The following is a 24,602-nucleotide window of genomic DNA, read 5'->3' on the forward strand; positions in this document are numbered from 1 at the left end:
ACATGGGCGGAGGTTTACAGTGAGTGCTGCAAGTTTGAGATGGCGCAAATTTTGCGCTGCAGCTCAAACTTCCAGCGGCAAACTTGCTGTGAACCTCTGCCCATGTGACTGTACCCTAAAAACACTACACTACACTAACACTAACCTAAAATAAAAAGTAAAAAACACTACATATACACATACCCCTACACAGCCCCCCTCCTCCCAAAAAATGAAAAACGTCTGGTACGCTACTGTTTCCAAAACGGAGCCTCCAGCTGTTGCAAAATAATAACTCCCAGTATTGCCGGACAGCCATTGACTGTCCAGGAATGCTGGGAGTTTTGCAACAGCTGGAGGCACCCTGTTTGGGAATCATTGGCATAGAATACCCCTATGCAAATCCCTAATTCAGGCCTCAAATGCGCATGGCGCTCTCTCACTTTGGAGCCCTGTCGTATTTCAGGGCAACAGTTTTGGGACACATATGGGGTATCGCCGTACTCGGGAGAAATTGCCTTACAAATTTTGGGGGGCTTTTTCTTCTTTAACCCCTTATGAAAAGGTGAAGTTGGGGTCTACACCAGCATGTTAGTGTAAAAAAATAAATTTTTTACACTAACATGCTGGTGTTGGCCCATACTTTTTATTTTCACAAGAGGTAAACGGAAAAAAAGACCCCCAAAATTTGTAACGCAATTTCTCCTGAGTACGGAAATACCCCATATGTGGGCGTAAAATGCTCTGCTGGCGCACAACAAGGCTCAGGAGTGAGAGCACACTATGTACATTTGAGGCCTAAATTGGTGATTTGCACAGGGGTGGCTGATTTTACAGCGGTTCGGCAAAAAAATATTATACCCACATGTGACCCCATTTTGGAAACTACACCCCTCACGGAATGTAATAAGGGGTGCAGTGAGCATTTACCACCCCCCCCCCCCCCCCCCCCCCCCCACAGGTGTCTGACAGATTTTTGGATCTGAGGTCTGTGAAAATGAAAAATTTAATTTTTCATTTGCACAGCCCACTGTTCCAACGATCTGTCAAATGCCAGTGGGGTGTAAATACTCACTGCACCCCTTATTAAATTTCGTGAGGGGTGTAGTTTCCAAAATGTGATCACATGTGGGGGGGTTCCACGGTTCTGGCACCACAAGGGGCTTTGTAAAAGAGGTAAAAGGGAAAAAAGACCCCCAAAATTTGTAACGCAATTTCTCCCGACTACGGAGATACCCCATATGTGGGCGCAAAGTGCTCTGGGGGCGCACAACAAGGCCCAGAAGGGAGAGTGCGCCATGTACATTTGAGGCGATTTGCACAGGGGTGGCTGATTGTTACAATAAATATCCATATGTGACCCCATTTTGGAAACTACACCCCTCACGGAATTTAATAAGGGGTGCAGTGAGCATTTACACCCCACTAGTGTATGACAGATTTTTGGAACAGTGGTCTGTGAAAATGAAAAATAAAATTTTTGATTTGCACAGTCCACTGTTTCAAATATCTGTCAAACGCCAGTGGGGTGTAAATGCTCACTGCACCCCTTATTAAATTCCATGAGGGGTATAGTTTCCAAAATGGGGTCACATGTGGGGGGGGGGGTCCACTGTTCTGGCACCATAGGGGCTTCCTAAATGGGACATGCCCCCCAAAAACCCTTTCAGAAAAACTCACTCTCCAAAATCCCATTGTCGCTCCTTCCCTTCTGAGCCCTCTACTGCGCCCGCCGAACACTTTACATACACATATGAGGAATTTCCTTACTCGAGAGAAATTGGGTTACAAATTTTAGGGTGATTTCTCTCCTTTTACCCCTTGTAAAAATTCAAAAATTGGGTCTACAAGAAAATGCGAGTGTAAAAAATGAAGATTTAGAATTTATTTTCTCCTTCACTTTGCTGCTATTCCTGTGAAACACCTAAAGGGTTAAAACACTTACTGACAGGGGGTGCAGTTTGTATAATGGGGTCATTTATGGGGTATTTCTAATATGAAGACCCTTAAAATCCACTTCCAACCTGAACTGGGCCCTGAAAAATTACGATTTTGAAAATCTTGAGAAAAATTGGAAAATTGCTGCGGAACTTTGAAGCCCTCTGGTGTCTTCCAAAAGTAAAAACTTGTAAATTTTTTTATGCAAACACAAAGTAGACATATTGTATATGTAAATCAATATGTAATTTATTTGGAATATCCATTTTCCTTTCAAGCAGACACTTTCAAAGTTAGAAAAATGCAAAATTTTCCAAATTTTCATGAAATTTTTAGATTTTTTACCAAGAAAGGATACAAATATCAGTGAAATTTTACCAATAACATAAAGTAGAATATGTCACGAAAAAACAATCTCGGAATCAGAATGATAAGTAAAAGCATTCCAAAGTTATTAATGTTTAAAGTGACAGTGGTCAGATTTTCAAAAAATGCCCAGGTCATGAAGGTGGAAATGGGCTGGGTCATGAAGGGGTTAAAGTTTGGTTCCCCCGTCCTGCCCACCGACGGTATTCCGGGCAGAACGGGGGAACTGTAGCGTGACTGGCAGCGGTGGAGGTCCCTTACCTGATCAGCGGCGGCAGGCGGCGATGACGTGCGGTTTCCTCGTGGCTCCCTGATGAAGACTACGGAAGCTATCTGGGGGGGGGGTTAAACTTTGGAGACCACATACAGTGCTCTCTAAACTGTAGCCCCCCCCCCCCCCCCCCCCCCCCGAGATGTTGCAAAACTACAACTCCCAGCATGCCCAGACAGCCGTTTGGGCATGCTGGGATTTGTAGTTTTGCAGGATTTAGAGGCCTGCAGTTTGGAGATGACTTTTCAGTGATCTCCAAACTGTAGTCCTCCAGATCTTGCAAAACTACAACTCCCAGCATGCCCACACAGCAGTTTGTTGTCTGGGCATGCTGTGATTTGTAGTTTTGCAACATCTGGAGGGTCACAGTTTGGAGATCACTGTGCAGTGGTCTCTGAACTGTGGCCCTGGAGATGTTGCAAAAGTGCAAATTCCAGCATGCCCAAACAGCTGTCTCGCCATGCTGGGAGTTGTAGTTGCGCACCTCGAACTGTTGCATAACTACATCTCCCAGCAGGCACTTCGGTTATCAGTACATGCTGGGAGTTGTAGTTTTGCAACAGCTGGAGGCGCTCTGGTTGGAAAATATTGAGTTAGATAACAGAACCTAACTGAAGGTTTTCTAACCAGTGTGCCTCCAGCTGTTGCAAAAGTACAACTCCCAGCATGCACGCTCTGTCAGTACATGCTGGGAGTTGTAGTTTTGAAACAGCTGGAGGTTTGCCCCCCCCCCATGTGAACGTACAGGGTACATTCACATGGACTGGTTTACAGTAAGTGTCCTGCTTCAAGTTTGGGCTGTGGCAGAAATTTTCTGACGCAGCGCAAACTCCTAGCGGTAAACTCACTGTAAACCTGCACCAGTGTGAATGTACCCCCACCCCCCACCCCCCCCCCCCCCCCCACCCCAATAAAATAAAAAAAATTGTACGGCAGTGTTTCCAAAATGGAGCCACCAGCTGTTGCAAAACAACAACTCCCAGCATTTCCGGACAGCCACTGACTGTCCAGGCATGCTGGGAGTTTAGCAACAGCTGGAGGCACCCTGTTTGGGAATCACTGGCGTAGAATACCGCTATGTCCACCCCTATGCAATCCCTAATTTAGTCCTCAAATGCGCATGGCGCTCTCTCACTTCGGAGCCCTGTCGTATTTCAAGGAAACAGTTTAGGGTCACATATGGGGTATCTCCATACTTGGGAGAAATTGCACTACAAATTTTGGGGGGCTTTTTCTCCTTTTACCCCTTATGAAAAGGTAAACTTGTGGTCTACATCAGGCGGTTAGTGTAAAAAAAAAATTTTTTACACTAACATGCTGGTGTTGGCCCATACTTTTTATTTTCACAAGAGGTAAACGGCAAAAAAGACCCCCAAAATTTGTAACGCAATTTCTCCTGAGTACGGAAATACCCCATATGTGGGCGTAAAATGCTCTGCTGGCGCACAACAAGGCTCAGGAGTGAGAGCACACTATGTACATTTGAGGCCTAAATTGGTGATTTGCACAGGGGTGGCTGATTTTACAGCGGTTCGGCAAAAAAATATTATACCCACATGTGACCCCATTTTGGAAACTACACCCCTCACGGAATGTAATAAGGGGTGCAGTGAGCATTTACCCCCCCCCCCCCCCACAGGTGTCTGACAGATTTTTGGATCTGAGGTCTGTGAAAATGAAAAATTTAATTTTTCATTTGCACAGCCCACTGTTCCAACGATCTGTCAAATGCCAGTGGGGTGTAAATACTCACTGCACCCCTTATTAAATTTCGTGAGGGGTGTAGTTTCCAAAATGTGATCACATGTGGGGGGGTTCCACGGTTCTGGCACCACAAGGGGCTTTGTAAATGCACAAGGCCCCCGACTTCTATTCCAACCAAATTCTCTCTCCATAATCTCAATGGCGCTCCTTGTCTTCTGAGCATTGTAGTTCATCAGCAGAGCACTTGACGTCCTCACATGGGGTATTTCCATACTCAATGGGGTTACAAATTTTGGGCGGCATTTTCTCCAATTATCCCTTGTAGAAAACCAGCATTTTAGTGAAAAAATTTTTTATTTACACGTCCAACTTTAACAAAAAGTCGTCAAACACCTGTGGGGTGTTAAGGCTAACTGTACCCCTTGTTACGTTCCCTGAGGGGTGTAGTTTCCAAAATAGTATGCCATGTGGGGGTTTTCTTGCTGTTCTGGCACCATAGGGACTTCCTAAATGTGACATGCCCCCCAATAACCATTTCAGAAAAACTCACTCTCCAAAATCCCATTGTCGCTCCTTCCCTTCTGAGCTCTCTACTGCACCCGCCAAACAATTGACATACACATATGAGGTATTTTCTTACTCGAGAGAAATTGGGTTACAAATTTTAGTTAGATTTTTCTCCTTTTACCCCTTCAAATTCAAAACTGGGTCTACAAGAACATGCGAGTGTAAGATTTGAATTTTCTCCTTCACTTTGCTGCTATTCCTGTGAAACTTGATATAAACTGCACACCAATAAGGTCCTGTACATGACCGATCCAATTAAACCTCTAAGCCAAGTATCAATATAAATAAAAATCACCAACTGACCTGCACCAGTGAATAGAGGTGGCTTAAAACATCACTTTTAATATGTACTCAATAAAAGTAGGTAGTACAATTAGTGCCGTTCCGTGCATGTACTCAATAATCTTTGAACCAGATTTTAACTGCTAAAAAGAAATACAATTATATCCAAGCTAGGAGTGCTATAGCGTAATGCAAGCACATCCAACCATAAGAAAAGGTGCTATATCAAAGCTCAACCAAACTGATATGACCAATCATTTGGGGTCACTCAGCAGATAATTACTCCTTCAGTCATCCGATGATGGCGACTGAGTCTCCCAACGCGTTTCTATCGCCTATTGCAGCGATGTCATCAGGGGAGATATTGACACAGGAGTCAATCAAAAAAGACCATCAGGGTGTGTATCAACTGAACGGACTATATCAAGGGGCTACAGCATGCAAATACACACAACATGCGGCAGCCTCTTAACTTAGGTACTTAGATATATGTAACATATCATATAAGATTTTATAGAACCATATGTATGTGTTCCTTGAAGTCCAGCACCAACAGAGGCCTTTCCTGTAAAAGAAAAGAACATACATATAGACAAGTGGCCATATAAAGCTGATCTTGTTTACAAGTCAGCATAGTGTTGCTTACTCACTTAACCACCTCCGATTGGCTACCCTGCAAAAAAAAAGAGAGACACAACCCCATTCAGTATTCCCAGCGTTGAATCCACCTGTAGGGAAGGAATACTCCGAATGGAGTGTACTCACTGTTACGTGACTTGCAGTGGCGAAGAGGCCGGCTGACATCCAGCCCAGCGCGCTGCCGGGGAAGCCGGCATCTGACGTTATATCCTGTGCGACCATTACATCACGTCCGGCGTGTCCGCCCCGCTTCCCTGGGCAACGCGTCCTAAGGCGGTGCTTAGTTACCTGCACTCACCGGACGTGTTAACCATTTCTGGTCCGTGCAGGAAGTTCATACACTTTGTAAAAGGTCAGTAAACTCAATTTGCTGGTATCTCTAACATGGAACAATGCAGTTATCTCGGTTGTCACTTAGGTATTCCTATATATGGACGGGCGTATAATAAACAATTTGGAAAGAGGGGGGGAGAACCTATTCTCCCAACAGGGGAGGGGCAACTGGTTGAAGTGTCGAGTGGGGCAATCCTTTTTAACATGTAGATTCATAGAGTGTCCAACTGGGTGGAATAAATATAAAGTGTACCCTAATATTTATTATGTGTGGGTGGGGAGAAAACGTGGCCCTTGGTGTAGTTGCCGCCCTACTTGGCCCTCTTGTCATAGCCCTATGCCTAGGCGGCTCCACCCCTAATGGATGGCCCCGCTCAGGAACCTCCTATGTACCCTAACACTCCTAAACGCCTATTGGAGGTCTATCTGTAAGACACACTAGGGTCTCCCCTATCTACCTAGGTCCTCCAATTATAGGTTTGATATTTTTGAATGGACAAAGGACCTTTACTTGTATGCCAGAAAATTGAAATGGCATAAGTTCCACAAACTCCAGGATAAGAAAACATGCAGCGAGTTGGGTATGACTATGGAGGACCTACGTGCCACCAGGGACCTGGAAGCATTATTAGGGGAAAATGAGAGAGATGACACAATGGCACCATTCTCTAACTGTAAAAATCGAAGTAAAGCTTTTCCTCCACTGTCGGATAACTCAGTGGTTGATGTCTTCCTGGAAATGGTCTTGAGAGATCTTGAGAGCTTCCCAGGTTATAGATATTCATCCAATAACATTACCTGGGAAGAAAAACAAGCATTGAGACAATTAAGTTTAAATCAGGACTTGGTAATTAAGCCGTCGGATAAGGGGGGGAACATTTTGTTGATGAACCGAACCCAATACACGGAAATGTGTTATAAATTGTTAAGATACAAGGATACCTATGAGGTGCTCGATCGTGACCCTACGCCACAATACCAACAAGAACTGATTAGAATTCTGAAAGCTGCCCATGATTAAAAAAACTGCCTTTCTTACACCCAAGACCCCCGTAATCCCCACGTTCTACACCCTACCAAAAGTACATAAAGGTACAACTCCCCTTAAAGGACGCCCTATAGTGGCAGGTATTGGTAGTCTGGGACAGAACGTGGGGATTTACGTGGATCAGGTCTTGCGGCAATTCGTACTGGCATTGCCCTCGTATTTGAGGGACACAATGGACCTCCTCAACAAGATTGAGGGATTGAACTTGGATAAGGACACCATTTTAGCCAGTATTGATGTTGAGGCCTTGTATTCCTCCATCCCCCATGATGTAGGAATGCAAGCGGTCTCTTATTACTTATCTTTCAGGGGGGCCTATATGGAGGAACATAATAGGTTCGTTCTTGACCTGCTGAACTTTGTGCTAACTAAAAATTATTTTCTTTTCGACGGACGGGTGTACCACCAGCTCAGGGATACGGCGATGGGGAGCCCTTGCGCCCCCACTTACGCCAACATACTCCCGGGCTGGTGGGAGGCCACCCATGTGTTCATCAATGAGAGGGAAAGGTTCAGTGAACAGGCACTTCATTGGTCAAGATTTATCGATGACATCTTTATCGTGTGGCAGGGCACTGTGGAAGAGTTTACACACGTAGTGGGATCTCTGAATAATAACAACTTGGGGTTACACTTTACCTTCAAAGCAGAGGATCAGAAATTAGCCTTCCTGGATATTAAAGTTTATGAAGATGAGAAAGGGGATCTGCAGACTACAATTTATCGTAAGCAGACAGCAACCAATAGTCTGCTGGGATGGACTAGTTGCCATCCAGGTAGCCTCAAAAGGGGTATTCCAAAAGGTCAATACCTTCGATTGAGGAGGAACTGTTCTAGCCTGCAGATCTTCAAACAGGAGGCTGTTGAACTACGTAAAAGATTCAAAAATAGGGGATATCCTGATTATGTGCTCCGGAGGGCATATAAACATGCCCTAATGACCCCGTGAGAGACACTTTTGAGACCCAACACCAAGGAAAACACAGATAATGAGTTTTGGATAATAGGTACCTTTGATAACGCGGCAATTGAGGTTCGGGAATCTCTGACCAGGCACTGGGATATCCTGAGATTGGATAAAGATCTGGGAGAGGTTGTAGGTGAGAGACCCTTGATCACCTACCGCAAAGGGCGCAGTATAGGTGACATGGTGGTTAGGAGCCATCTGGCCCGAGGAGGGGAGGGGCAAACACATGGTTGGACAGGTATGTACAGCCCTCTGGTTGCTACAAATGTGGCCATTGTAAGGCCTGTGCATACTTGTTGAAAACGAAAGAGGTGATGAATGATGTTCGTGGTGGCATTCTAAAGATTAAGCAATTTATTAATTGTAGTTCGAGAGCCGTGATTTATTTGGCCCAGTGTCCGTGCCTTACTTATTATGTAGGCAAAACACTACGAGAGCTGCGCAGACGTGTTCTTGAACACATTGGTGATATCCGTAACAATAGAGATACGCCCTTAGCCAAACATATGCGGGAACATCATGGCAATGACGTGTATAGTTTCAGATTTAGGGGCATTGAGCATGTGCACAGCTCTCCTTGAGGAAGGGATTTGGACTGTTTGCTACTCCAAAGGGAGTGCAAATGAATCCATAAGTTAAAAACCTATACCCCCCATGGCTTAAATGAACAGCTTAACTTTTCTTGTTTTTTGTAGGGATTTACTGGGTGGAAATATAATTGGAGGACCTAGGTAGATAGAGGAGACCCTAGTGGGTCTTACAGATAGACCTCCAATAGGCGTTAAGGAGTGTTAGGGTACATAGGAGGTTCCTGAGTGGTTCCATCCATTAGGGGTGAAGCCGCCTAGGCATAGGGCTATGACAAGAGGGCCAAGTAGGGTGGCAACTACACCAAGGGCCATGTTTTCTCCCCACCCACACATAATAAATATTAGGGTACACTTTATATTTATTCCACCCAGTTGGACACTCTATGAATCTACATGTTGGAAAGGATTGCCCCACTTGACACTTCAACCAGTTGCCCCTCCCCTGTTGGGAGAATAGGTGCTCCCCCCCCTCTTTCCAAATTTTCTTTTATTTGGCAATTGTATAATTCTTGTCACCCATTGTTTATTATATGCCCGTCCATATATAGGAATACCTCAGTGACAACCGAGATAACTGCATTGTTCCATGTTAGAGATACCAGCAAATTGATTTTACTGACCTTTTACAAAGTGTATGAACTTCCTGCACGGACCACAAATGGTTAACACGTCCGGCGAGTGCAGGTAACTAAGCACCGCCTTAGGACGCGTCGCCCAGGGAAGCGGGGCAGATGCGCCGGACGTGATGTAATGGTCGCACAGGATATAACGTCAGACGCCGGCTTCCCCGGCAGCACGCTGGGCTGGATGTCAGCCGGCCTCTTCGCCACTGCGAGAGTGCGCGCCACCGGTATTTCCTCTTGAAGTCACGTAACTGTGAGTACACTCCATTCGGAGTATTCCTTCCCTACAGGTGGATTCAACGCTGGGAATACTGAATTTGGTTGTGTCTCTCTTTTTTGCAGGGCAGCCAATCGGAGGTGGTTAAGTGAGTAAGCAATGCTATGCTGACTTGTAAACAAGATCAGCTTTATATGGCCACTTGTCTATATGTATGTTCTTTTCTTTTACAGTACAGGCCTCTGTTGGTGCTGGACTTCAAGGAACACATACATATGGTTCTATAAAATCTTATATGATATGTTACATATATCTAAGTACCTAAGTTAAGAGGCTGCCGCATGTTGTGTGTATTTGCATGCTGTAGCCCCTTGATATAGTCCGTTCAGTTGATACACACCCTGATGGTCTTTTTTGATTGACTCCTGTGTCAAAACCTCCCCTGATGACTTCGCTGCAATAGGTGATAGAAACGCGTTGGGAGACTCAGTCGCCATCATCGGATGACTGAAGGAGTAATTATCTGCTGAGTGACCCCAAATGAATGGTCATATCAGTTTGGTTATGCTTTGATATAGCACCTTTTCTTATGGTTGGAGGTGCTTGCATTACACTATAGCACTCCTAGCCTGGATATAATTGTATTTCTTTTTAGCACTTACTATCTGGTTCAAAGATTATTGAGTACATGCACGGAACGGCACTAATTGTACTACCTACTTTTATTGAGTATATATTAAAAGTGATGTTTTAAGCCACCTCTATTCACTGGTGCAGGTCAGTTGGTGATTATTATTTATATTCCTGTGAAACACCTTAAGGGTTAAAGGGGTATTCCAGGCAAAAACTTTTTTTATATATCAACTGGCTCCGGAAAGTTAAACAGATTTGTAAATTACTTCTATTAAAAAATCTTAATCCTTCCAATAGTTATTAGCTTCTGAAGTTTTCTGTCTAACTGCTGGACAGCTCCCGGGACGTGAGTCATCAGAAAGCAGTTAGACAGAAAACAGCAACTCAACTTCAGAAGCTAATAACTATTGGAAGGATTAAGATTTTTTAATAGAAGTAATTTACAAATCTGTTTAACTTTTTGGAGCCAGTTGATATTTTTTTTATATAAGTTTTTGCCTGGAATACCCCTTTAACAGACTTACTTAATGTCATTTTGAATACTTTGAGGGGTGCAGTTTTTATAATGGGGGCATTTGTGGGAGGTATTTCTAATATGAAGACCCCTCAAATCCACTTCAAATCTGAACTGGTCCCTGAAAAATTCTGATAATTTTGTGAATAATTGGAAAATTGCTGCTATACTTTGCCCTCTGATGTCTTCCAAAAGTAAAAACATGTCAACTTTATGTGCAATCATAAAGTAGACATATTGTACATGTGAATCAATATAAAATTTATTTGGGATCTCCATTTTCCTTATAAGCAGAGAGTTTCAACGTTAAAAAAATATAACATTTTCAAATTTTTCATCAAATTTGGGAATTTTTCACCGAGAAATGATGCAAGTAATGACGAAATTTTACCACTAACATAAAGTAGAATATGTCACGAAAAAACATTCTCAGATGAAAAGTAAAAGCATCCCAGAGTTATTAATGCTTAAAGTGACAGTGGACAGACTTGCAAAAAAGGCCTGTGTCCTTAATGTGAAAATGAACTGCATCCTTAAGGGGTTAATAATAAGGAACCAACATATAGCATTAGTACAGTCATGTTGATAATTACGTGAAAATGATCATGGAAAAACAACAGAGAGACCAGGATAGGTAGTGTCTTGATAATGATGCTGACCTGATGCCACATTAGTGGGGGTGAGAGAGGGAGGGAGGGGGGGGGGGGGGGAGAGAGAAGAGGAGGAAGAGGGAAAGAGGGGGAAAGGGAGCAAGGAAGGGGGCAGGGGAGGAGAAGGGGAAGGGGAGACTGAGCATGAAATACAACTAATAAATAAATTGTTGTAGATGTGTATAAATATGTATATATATATATATATATATATATATATATATATATATAAATATATATATATATATATATATATATATATATATATATATATATATATGCATGTAGGCATAGAATATACCCAGGGATTCAAACCAAAAAACGAACAAAAATCAGAATGAAGGAGGAATAGGAAGAGGGAATTACCAAAATGTGAGAAACCTGACTATCCCTGCTTGTGCCACAAGGTGCCCATAGGGGATAGTGTATAGAGGAATAATAACCAAAAGTACCATGTTGCATAAAATCTATGTAACTTAACAGATAGGCTCAAAAGAGCCAGTTGTAAAGTGCAAGGTGCCATAATAACAATGTCCAAAGAGGTATGGGAATGTGTAAAGGATGTAAAAGAAAAATAAAAGAAAGGGGGGTTGTAAAACATGATAAAAACTGTTAATATATAAGTGTACACACCAAAATACAAAACTGCTTGACAAAGTGCACCAGTGCGGAGAAACCCTGAGTGTCAATTACATTGCATCAGTCCCCAGCGAATAATATGGCCACAATTGCATGGTTCTCATGTAAACATTCAACTCCATGATGGCAGGTGAACAAAGGTGCTTCAATGGTAGGTACGGGTCTTCAAAGATACTGTGAAAAAGTGAAGAAAAGAAAAAGGTCCAGAATAAAGTATCAAATCAAAACACTGGTTAAAAGCAATTAAAACCCCACAGTCGGAAATTCAAGTCGTTCACTGTCTACCTTACAGAAAAGGTGTAAAACTGTTCACCTCATTAAGACCCCTTGGTGCTAAAGTGTCCAAACGAAATATTCAACGGGTTTCCCATTGTGCTTCCAAATGTTGCCAGTTGCCAGCCTGTGGACCAACCGGAACATGGTCAATCCCCTTGAATTTTAATGATGTGGCATCACCATTATGTTGGAGCAGGAAATGCCGGGGAAGAGGTTTCACACAGGGGCGGTCAGGTTGTTCAAGTGCTGTATCCAGTACATGTTCCTGTATGCGTCGTTTAAAGGGATGTATTGTCTTCCCTATATAGATGAGCCCACAGGGCCACGTAGACTACTCCGATGGTATTACAGTCAATGTGTTGTCTTATCTGAAAAGTGCGTGTCCCAGAGGAGTTCTGAAAACTAGAGCTTTTCTCCATATTAATGCAGGCAACGCAATTAGTACAAGGGAAATTGCCATGTTTGGGGCCAGAAGATCCAAAGAGATATGGTCTAGGGCAAACATCATAGTAACTATGAACCAAGTGGTCCTTTAAATTTCTTGCCCTTCTGTAGGAGATTGCTGGTGTCTGCGGTAAAAATTGGGTCAGGGTAGCATCTGTCTGTAGGATAGGCCAATGTCGGCTCAGTATGTCTCTCACTTCTGTGCTGCGTGAATTGAAGTCTAGAATGCATCTCACCTTATTTGCAGATTGTGAGGTTTGTCTCTGAGGATGAAGTAGTGTAGTCTGGTTGCTGAACTTCGCTCTTTGGTATACTCCTCACACTCCTCCTTTCTCACTTTCTTTTAATCACACGGCACATCACTCATTTTCATTTATATCTTCACACACACCATTATTCTCACACACTTGTGTCATACACATAAATACACATATAGCAATCTACTAAGTACACAACGGATATTAACTATTTTACTCAAATGCATTTTATTTATTTACGTATTCTTACGTATATGTTTTTGTATATACTTTTTCATTCACTACTTTTTATACATGAATGGCATTACAGTGGGTGGATAGAGGGACACTCCACACCCGATCTTCCTTATTGCATTTTGACCCATGGGACATTCATCCCCAATGGCATATTTCTTATCATTTTATTATTGTCTTCTTTTCTCCCCATGGTTAACATATGTATACACTTTGATGTATCGTAATACCTGTTATACCGTAATGCCTGTTTTCCTCATGTAGGGGGCGCCCTGGATCTCGCGAGATTGTGGCCAGGTTTCGCGAGATCTCAGGTGCCTATACTACAGACTAGGTGCTCCCGCGATGGTTACGCTAGACGTGGCCGCCACATCAGCATATCACATGACCTCCAGTATGCGCTTGACACTACTGCTGCATTAGCACACCACATGACCTCCATTTCCTGTTTTACATTATCTGGCACATGACGCAACTGCTGCGTCAGTACATCACATGACCTCCACTTCCGTTCTGATGCTTAAATGGCCGGGACTCGACCGGAACCTAGTCCAGTTAACCAGGTTCTTTACTTAGGATTTCTATGTTGGGGGTGTGTTTTCGGTATGACTGACTAATATTTACCTGGTACACTCACTACCATTGGCCTGGTCATCTCTGTACTGTGACGCACATATCATCAGGGCCCTATGATTCATTGCCCATTACATAAAATGTAGGTCCATTCTCTCCCTGTGACTACGCCCCGGAAGAAGCCAATAGCGCGAAACGTTAGGTGGTGTTGGAGGTCCTTCTTGCTCCCACTAGGTGATATTTTGTATCCCCCTAGTACTGCATTGTATGTATAGTCTTTCTACCTTTTACTGCAGCATTAGTGGGCTTACTATGTATACTGTTGCATGCTTGTTCAGCCTTTATATGCACCATGACTTATAAAGCAGACCTTTTATTCTGCATTCCTGCAGACTTGTCTCTGTCATTGTGTCCTCTTAATTGATTTTAAATGTATGTTTTTGTGATGCAGTTATGTTCAATAAAATGTATAAATTATTTGATCTATATACGCCCATTTCTCTTTGTCAGTGTTACTGATTAGTCAACCACTAAGTACTACCCAGTAGATTTTAATAACCATAACATGTATTGTCTGTTGCGGAAATACTAAAGATCTTCCGTGCAGATTTCATTCATTATATTCCAGTGAGTGGAATCTGCAAAAATGTATTCACAAAAACAATTAAAATCTGATCTAATACATGTTTATTTCATTGCTGGTTTTGGTACAGATTTTTCTGCCAGTTCCACAACACAATCTTTTCATAATGTGCTGGGTTCACACTACGGTTTGTAACTACGGTTCCCGTATACGGCAGGGAGGAGGGGTGGGCGGGGCTTAATTGCGGCACCCGCACTCAGCCATATTCGGGAACCGTAGTTAATTTATGTCTATGAGCCGACTGGAGTGATCCGCAGCCTCCGGTCGGCTGCATGGTCGACCACGTTTTTGCCTGCGGTCGGGAAACCGCATACAGCCGAAAAAGCAGCCGACCGGAGGCTGCGGTTCACTCCGGTTGGCTCATAGACATACATTAACTACGGTTCCCGAATACGGCTGAGTGCGGGCGCCGCGATTAAGCCCCGCCCACCCCTCTTCCCAGCCGTATACCGGAACCGTTGTTACAAACCGTAGTGTGAACCCAGCCTAAACCCAGCTTGTAAACCCAGTGTGAACCTGTTGTCTTCAGAGCTTGAAAAGGAATAAGGCTAGGGCTACTCTGTGATTCTTGATTGACTGCTGCAGTCCACAAGATTGCATACAACTGCAGTTTTAGATCGATAGTTAAAATCAGTAACTTTGTTTGTTAGATCTGTTGCAAGTGGTAACATTCACCAGCAGTACTTGGTCAAGCAGGCACAGTTTGTCTTTGCCTTAAATAGCCCTCTGCCTAACATCTGTTCTGTGCATGCACAGAACCGATATGTCATGGTTTTGGCACTATGTACTGATCACTGCATTACAAACAATTGTCAACATTTGCCAACAGTCATGGGTTACTAAACGTCTTTGACCTTGGGCAGATTATTGGGGCCTGAAGTTGTGCCAAGACTGGATGAACCAGACATTTGACAGATCACTTTGTCACAGGCCACTTAATTGATCCAAAAGATGAGCATCAGGTGATACATTTGGTATCTCAGCAACTATTTTCTACATTGGACCAACTGACCCAGCAGCTCAACAGGCGAGTAAGTTAAATTTCCAAATATCTATGCTCTGTACCTTAAATTGAATGTGGTTTAATAGCCAATGACCATAAAGGGTACCCCTGAGCATTGCATGGGCCAAGGAAAGGCTCAAGTGGACTTTGGATGAATTGCAGAAAGTTGCCTGGATTGATAAATCCTGTTCTGCCATAAAGAGTATGGAAGAGCTGCATGGGTTCACCATCGTAGTTCAGCAGGTCAGTGCTGGCAGTGACATGTTTTGGAGAATGTTTTCCCAGCATGCCCTAAGATCATTGGTAATCATATCACAATCCTTAAATTATGAATGCTATATGGAGCTGGTTTGCTGACCATCTGCACACATGCCTTCAGGAAGGCTTCCCTGATCACAGTTACATGCTCCATGCAGTTTGGTTTGGGTCACTGTAATGATTTTTCCACACTGCATTGTCTCCCAAACTTACAGGACTGTAACCCCATTGGACAAGTTTGGGATGTGCTAGAATGGGCTGTAAAATGTGCAAAAACTGAGAAAGCTGCTGCAGCAGGCACAGGTCGAGTATGGAGGATGCTTGCCAGTTTGTCGAATCTGTTTCCCAATCACTCAGAAAGGTGGACAAACTTGTTATTGAGGAAGTGTTCCTAATGCAGTGATCGTTCAGTGTAGTTTTGGAGCATTGTGGGGGAGAGAAAATGTGTTCTAGATGTGGCCACTAAAATGTCAGAGCGACTTTGGTTAGTGGGTAAACTTTATTCCTACTTTACATTTCTCGTGTAAACTTTCTCCTTTATAACTTAGAATTTTTAGAATACTATGATGTAATAATAAACGCACAAAACAAAAACTGAATGAAATAACTTACATATGTGTCATAAAGTTTATATTATGAATGCATGTTCACAAGTAGTGCATGAAATGTACAACAATGTAATTGGCCTTGGTAAATTAAATAAGTATCCCTTAGCTGTATAATATCTTTTGTAGGGAGCAGGTATTAAACTTTACCCAGGATGTGGCGCCATACTTGAGAGAAACAAGATTCACACCTGTGGTAAATCCAAATGTACAGATGACTTAGCAAGCATCCAAGGAGGTGGAATTAAATTAAAGGTAAGATTACATACAGCAGTTCACATTGTTCAGATGTAAACTAGATTACTGTGGCTGTTCACATCTGTGTCAGAATTGTGCCAGATATGACAGGAAATATAACATTGCATGCAGCATTTTTTTTTTCTCTCATAGTAACAGACGCATGGGGAGTACCCGGTGATTCAGTCAGCACAATGAGCTGAACCTAAGGGGCATGCATACATATTGTTTAGAAACTGAAAAGGCTACAAACACTTCTGCAACCATTTTTGTGTGTCTACAGCTCACATGCAGATCTACATATCTGCTTCATTATAGACTACAACCAAACTGTGTGTAATCTGGTGTCGTGTTTACTAAAACCACTAATAGTATTTCCTTCCACCTATAATTTTAAGTTTCCACTGATTTCCTGATATAAAAGACAGGTGTTTCATAGCATCCTGAATCTACTGCCTCTAAGACAGAATGGAAGGTGATTTAAGTGGCATCCCTTTGGTAGTCCATAGTTTGAGGGTATACAACTGTAGTATTTTTGTAGTCCTTCTAAAAAGGAAGTGTGGACTATTCATTAGTGGGACAGTCTTGTCATTCAGCATCTCTCCTCTAGTCTGAGCTGTTGATAGGATTTCAGAAAGATGATATGTGAAACATACCTAGTGCTCCCTGGGACTTCGAACAGAGCTATTGAAGTATATATTGGAGACTATGTTGATGAAAAAAAAACATATACGCATAAAGGCACTTACACTTCCAGGATGTGATACTATGTCGTCAATTGCTAAGTAGTAGTGGGTGGTATCTTCATATATGGAGACGGATTCAGGTTGCAGTAGCAATGATGATGTTAAACCGCTGTTGGTTTGCAGGATCTTCTCCTATAGATTATGCTCTGATGTGGAAGTGGAAGCGATATGTTTGGGAATAGAATGGGAGATAGCCCCAGCTAGTGGCGTCCCTACCGTTTCACTTCCCTTCTTTGAATTGTTTGCCTTTCTTTTAAATATGGTAGCCTGTCATGCAAACACAATTGAGTCTCACCAATCTACAAAGGACCACAGAATAGGGATTACCTTCCAGCGGGTAAGGGAACGGTAGAGACACCGCCAGGCGGGGCTGTCTCCCCTTCTATTCCCAAACATATCGCTTCCACTTCTGAGGATAATCTATAGGAGAAGAAGATTCTGCAAACCAACAGCGGTTTAACATCATCATCACTACTGCGATCTTCATCCTTCTCCATATATGAAGAAACCATCCACCACTGCTACTTAGCAAGTGCCGACATAGTATCACATCTTGGAAGTGTAAGTGCCTTTATGCATATGTTTTTTCGTCATCAACACATATAGTCTCCAACATATACTTCAATATCTCTGTTCACAGACCCAGGGAGTGCTGGGTATTTTTCACATATCATTTGTCTCCTTTTTTTTTTACGGTTACCAGGGAACCATATACAGACACTGATAACAGCCCCTCTGGGCATCATATATAAGTGCTGGTGTTTCGTTTCTATTTTCATAGGATTTCAGAAAGACTGCTGTAGTGTAGAGCAAACCAGAATTCCCAGTTGTAAGATAGTAAAGTAAGATAAAAGTCATTCAAATAAAGTAATGTGGACTACAGTCTGGGCTACACAGTATTATTGAGTCTTAACTAGTATTTTTATAAGAAATGCAGGGGACGTGTCAATACAGCATCATCTCCTAGTAGTACGTGCTGGCAGTCGAAATGGTAGAGTTGGTTTTTAAATGATTAAAGGGGTATTTAAAAAAAAAAAAATACCAATCCCTACCTAGGCTACAAAACTTCAGAAATAAACAGTTTTATGTGTTAACCCTTGAAAAAATATATTTTTTAACCCCTTAAGGACGCAGCTCATTTTCACCTTAAGGACTCAGCCCTTTTTTGCAATTCTGACCACTGTCATTCTATGCATTAATAACTCTAAGATGCTTTTACCGATTATTCTGATTCTGAGATAGTTTTTTTTTTGCGACATATTCTACTTTATTTTAGTGGTAAATTTTCGTCGTTACTTGCATCCTTTCTTGGTGAAAAATCCCAAAATTTCATGAAAATTTTGAAAATTTTGCATTTTTCTAACTTTGAAACTCTCTGTTTGTAAGGAAAATGGATATTCCAAATACATTTTATATTGATTAACAAATACAATATGTCTACTTTATGTTGGCATCATAAAATTGACCTATTTTTACTTTTTGAAGACATTAGAGGACTTCAAAGTATAGCAGCAATTTTCAAAATGTTCATGAAAATTTCTAAATCTGAAGGGACAGATGTTACAGAACTACAACTCCCAGCATGCCTGGGCAGTCTAGGCATGCTGAGAGTTGTAGTTTTGCAACATCTGGAGGGCTACCGTTTGGGCACCACTGTATATAGTGGTCTCCAAACTGTGACCCTCCAGATGTTACAAAACTACAACTCCCAGCATGCCCAGACAGCCTTTGGCTGTCTGGGCATGCTGGGAGTTGCAGTTTGGCAACCACTAGGAACGCAGCAGTAAATATCGCTTTACTGCCACCTTCCTTGATGCTCCGCGCCGTCGCCTCCCTACCTCTGCCGCTGATCTCCGCTGATGCCACCGATGATCAGCGGTCCCCACCCCATCTTCTCCCCCCGTTCTGCCTGACATCCAGAGGTGGGCAGAGCAGAGGGTTTCCATGGTAACCCCCCGTCTTCAACTGCCATTGGTCAGTAGTCATTGCTGACTAATGGCAGTGGATAGGAGGAGGTGGCACCACTGCAACCTCGCTCCTATCCCTTAGGATGATCGGGGCTGTCACTGACAGCTCCGATCATCCCTATTTTCCGGGCGATCGGGTCACCAGAGACCCGATCAGCCCGGAATAGCGACAAATCGCAGATCTGAATTGATCTGTGATTTGCCGCTATCGCCAACATGGGGGGGATCTCAGGACCCCCCTGGGCGATATGTCGGGATGCCTGCTGAATGATATCAGCAGGCATACCGGTCCGGTCCCCGCTTGGCGAGCGGCGGGGACCGGAATTCCCACGGGTGAATCCATACACCCTATGTCCTTAAGGACTCAGGATGCAGGGCGTATGCATATGCCCTGCATCCTGAAGAGGTTAAATAATGTACTTTTTTTTTTTTTTTTTTGCAGCCCAGCGATTCTTATATTCTCCTCCCGGCATGGACTATAGCTGTGTATTTTTACTACATGAATGAACCAGCATGAACATACGTATACCACATTCTATGTTCTATCATTGCTGCCTAGAGTTTGTTTGTGTGTGTGTGTGTGTGTGTGAGGGGGTTCACACATGGCTTTTTCTTTTTATTGAAATCATTTTTATTTTTCAAATATTACACACATAGCTTTTTCATTCAGTTTTTTTTACGCCAAAGCCAGAAGTGAATTCTAAAGTAGCAGAGAACATACATTGTCTTTTTCCTGGATCCACTTCTGGCTTTTGCTCAGAAGATTCTATGAATCCTCCCTTATGCAGCCGACAATGATTTTAGACTGAATGAATAAGGCTGGGTTCACATCACGTTTTCTCCGATACGGAAGCACATACGGCAGGGGGGAGCTAAAACCTCACGCTTCCGTATGTAATTCATTTCAATGAGCTGGCCGGAGTGAAACATTCGGTCCAGTTGGCTCATTTTTGCTTTTACAACCAGACCTAAAACCGTGGTTGACCACAGTTTTAGGTCCGGGGGAAAAGTGCATACAGCGCAAAAATGAGCCGACCGAACGTTTCAATCCGGCCGGCTCATTGAAATGAATTACATACGGGAGCGCATAGAAAGGCATACGGGAGCGCAAGGTTTTAGCTCCCCCCTGCCGTATGCGTTCCCATGTGGGAGAAAACGTGATGTGAACCAGCCCTAAGTCAGTATTTAACTGTGTACCACTGCAGGTATGAAACTTGCTGCCTTGACATGTACATTACTGAAGGCATTCAGGAATTCTCTTACATTCTAACCAGCAGCACAAGTGTGGTTTTGTTGTCCTTGTGAACTGGTAGGACAGACTGAATTTTTATTGAAAAATAAATACTAAAATAAATGACAATAATTTAACCAATTACAGCAAGGTAGATACAGGAGGCACTCACCACCAGATTACGTGATGCATAAAATTCTTCTTTATTTTACGCAATGCAGAAGCAGACAGGAAATGTGTCGACGCAGCACACTACACACAGGTAATAGCTATTTCACGCCCCTTCTGGGCGCTTCATCAGACCACGCCTTTGCTCTTCCGTTCAGGTGCTTAAATCTAGACACCTGAATGACGTCAGAGCAAAAGGGCGTTTACATGAAAGATAAAACCACAAAACATGCAAGGGTTAAAAACAAAATGTAGTGTGCACGATTTTACTAAATAAACATACTAGCTTTTTAATGCAGATACATTCAAGAAAAAGTTTTTTCAAAAGCAAAATTGAAAATAAATATAAAAGGAGAAAATACAATAAGGTGTGAAAAAATTAGCACATATCACAAAAGACACATTTTAAATAAACTGACTCAAGTCCAGTCGGTCATTGAGTCCTAGGTTACCCTGCGCATTAGTTTTTAGGATCCCTTTAGCTTCACATTGAAGCAACATTTTTCGTCTATCCGATCCTTGCGCAGTGTGAACACGTTCTAAGCCATAAAAGGTAAGTACTCTAACATCTCCTCCATGTTCCTCACGAATATGTTGTATAAGCCTTGGAGATCCCTTTTGTATCTTTACTGAATGCACATGTTCACGAAAACGTGTATTAAGCGCTCGGATCGTGCATCTTATATAGAATCTAGCACATGTGCATTGAATAGCATATACAACAAAATTGGTCCTACAGCAGATGAAGTCTTTTACTGTTGCTTCTATTCCTCCCAGCGATACACATTTATTGACAGAAAAAAATGGACACCAGGAGCAATTCCCACAACGAAAGTTACCTGTGGGAATCGCATTCTTTAACCAGTTATTGTCAACAGTTGGTGACTTAAATCTGCTGTGGACCAAAATGTCGCTAATATTTTTACCTCTTTTGAAAGTTACAATCAGCTTCGTTTTAGTATATTCTGACAAATCAGAGTCGCTTTTCAGGATAGCCCAATTGTCGTACACTGCTTTTCTTATAGTAGAGGCCATTGGGCTGTACTGAAAGGAGAAGCAGAAACGTTGCTCCTGGTGATTACCAGTGGTTGATTCTGTATTACGTTTTTTCCTTTATGTAATAAGTCATTGCGCTTCTGCGCAAAGGCCTTATTCAGAGCTGCATCCAACAAAGGACCTGGGTACCCTGTTTGTATAAGGCGTTCCCATAAATCATTTGCCTGCTGCAAAAAATCGGCATTGTTACTGTTTATCCTCCTTTATCTAAGAAATTGCCCATAAGGGACAGCCTTTTTTACATGTTCCGGATGGAAACTTTGAAAATGGAGCAAAGCATTGCAGGCAGTTGGTTTGCGGTAACCTATAGTTACCAAATCTCCCTTGTTTCATTTTACCTTGGTATCTAAAAATTCTAATTCATCCGTGGCTGTTTTGAAAGTAAATTTCAAATTCATGGTATTCGACTCATTCAGGGCAGCCACGAAGTCGCCAAAGGCTGACTCCGTGTCTGTCCAGACGATGAACACATCGTCCACAAAGCGTCTATAGCAACTAATAAATTTAAGAAACCTATTGTTTTCAGAGAGAATGTATTTTTTTTCAAAAGCAGCCACGTATAAGTTAGCTAGCGTACAAGCCACTGGTGTCCCCATGGCTACTCCTCCCACTTGGGAGTACCAGATGTTATCAAACGTGAAGGTGTTGTTGGTAAGGATAAAATGTAAGGCATCACAGATAAAATCTCTGTAAGCCATACTTTTGTCTGATAATAGAAGAATTTCTCTGATGACATTCACACTCTGGAGTTGGGGAATGCTAGTATATAAGCTCTTGATATCTATCGAAGCTAGAATAGAATTTTCAGGCCATTCTGCATTTTCCAGAGTGAGAAGGAATGCATTAGTGTCTTTCACTAGTGTAGGAATTTCTGTTAGTAAAGGATGTAACAGTCAATCCAGAAATGTTGACAGTGGTTCTGTAATGGATCCCACCCCGGAGACTATGGGTCTTCCGGAGGGGGAGTCCAATGTCTTATGGACTTTAGGCAAAAAATACCAGCACGCTTCTTTTGAGTGCAAAGGAAAAAGTTTTTCTGCTACTCTCTTGGATAGTACTCCTCTTTCAACATAGGTTCGTAATAGCGTTTGCAATCTATCTGATATTTTACTCAGTGAGTTATTACCGTATATACTCGAGTATAAGCCGACCCGAGTATAAGCCGAGACCCCTAATTTCAACCCAAAATCCCAGGAAAAGTTATTGACTCGAGTATAAGCCTAGGGTGGGAAATACATCATCCCCCCCTGTCATCATCCAGACCCGTCATTAACATCCTCATCATCATCACCGCCTGTCATCATCCAGACCCTCATCATCATCACCTGTCATCATCCCACACATCCCCCCTTCATCATCCCCTTGTCATCATCCCACACATCCCCCCTTCATCATCCCCTTGTCATCATCCCACACATCCCCCTTCATCATCCCCTTGTCATCATCCCACACATCCCCCTTCATCATCCCCTTGTCATCATCCCACACATCCCCCCTTCATCATCCCCTTGTCATCATCCCACACATCCCCCCTTCATCATCCCCTTGTCATCATCCCCACCCCCCTTCATCATCCCCTTGTAATCATCCCACACCCCCCCTTCATCATCCCCACCCCCCTTCATCATCCTCTTGTCATCATCCCACACCCCCCCTTCATCATCCTCTTCTCATCATCCGCCCTCAGTGGTCTTCAACCTGCGGACCTCCAGAGGTTTCAAAACTACAACTCCCAGCAAGCCCGGGCAGCCATCGGCTGTCCGGGCTTGCTGGGAGTTGTAGTTTTGAAACCTCCGGAGGTCCGCAGGTTGAAGACCACTGCGGCCTTCGACATCATCCAGCCCCCTCTCACCCCCCTTTAGTTCTGTACAGTACTCACCTCCGCTCGGCGCTGGTCCGGTCCTGCAGGGCTGTCCGGAGAGGAGGTGGTCCAGTGGGATAGTGGTTCCGGGCTGCTATCTTCACCGGGGGCGCCTCTTCTCCGCGCTTCCGGCCCGGAATAGAGGCGTTGCCTTGACAATGACGCAGAAGTACGTTGGCAATGAACGTACCTCTGCGTCGTTGTCAAGGCAACGTGACTATTCTGGGGCCGGGCCCGAAGCGCTTAGAAGAGGCCTCCCCGGTGAAGATAGCAGCCCGGAACCACTATCCCTCCGGACCACCTCCTCTCTGGACAGCCCTGCAGCACCGGAACAGCGCCGAGCGGAGGTGAGTACTGTACAGAACTAAAGGGGGGTGAGAGGGGGCTGGATGATGTCGAAGGCCGCAGTGGTCTTCAACCTGCGGACCTCTGGAAGTTTCAAAACTACAACTCCCAGCAAGCCCGGACAGCCGATGGCTGCCGGGCTTGCTGGGAGTTGTAGTTTTGAAACCTCTCGAGGTCCCCAGGTTGAAGACCACTGCGGGTGGAGAGTTCACTCGAGTATAGGCCGAGGGGGGTGTTTTCAGCACGAAAAATCGTGCTGAAAAACTCGGCTTATACTCGAGTATATACGGTAGGTAATTTTTTATAGTTTCTAGTGTCTTGAAGCGTCCGCAAGGCTTTACTTACATAGTAGTGACGAGACATCAGAACGATGTTACCGCCCTTGTCAGACTTTTTAATTATCACACTTTCATCTCTTTTTAACCTCTTCAATGCCTCTCTCTCCCCTCTGGTCAGGTTGTCAGGGGCTGTAGGATAACACAGAGCCTTGACGTCTCCCAGCACCTTGTGCTGAAAAACGTCAAGGCAGCCACCTGTCTGGACCGAGGGGGAGAAGGAGGATTTAATTCCGCCGTAAATTCGGGCACAGTAATCGTGTCGGCTTCAGAGATGGACTCTGAGTCCGACAACAGGGACATCAAGCTATCCAAACAATCAAGCTCAGCAGGGCTGGCTTCATGGAGTGCACTGAAACCCAGAGGTCCTATTGATACAGGTATTTCGCCTTCTAGTCTATTG

At 43.4% G+C, this 24,602-nt stretch overlaps 1 protein-coding gene across 1 annotated transcript in view; it reads left to right on the plus strand.

Moving 5' to 3' along the window:
- Window positions 1–24,602, plus strand: part of SHCBP1L (SHC binding and spindle associated 1 like) — a 232,243-nt gene that overhangs the window by 176,318 nt on the left and 31,323 nt on the right. The window contains exon 9 of the mRNA XM_056531886.1: window positions 16,383–16,508. Coding sequence (XP_056387861.1) covers window positions 16,383–16,508 — 126 coding nt within the window. The remainder of the gene's footprint in view (window positions 1–16,382; window positions 16,509–24,602) is intronic.

The sequence above is a fragment of the Hyla sarda genome, chromosome 7, assembly GCF_029499605.1.
Source record: "Hyla sarda isolate aHylSar1 chromosome 7, aHylSar1.hap1, whole genome shotgun sequence".
Taxonomy (NCBI): Eukaryota; Metazoa; Chordata; class Amphibia; order Anura; family Hylidae; genus Hyla; species Hyla sarda.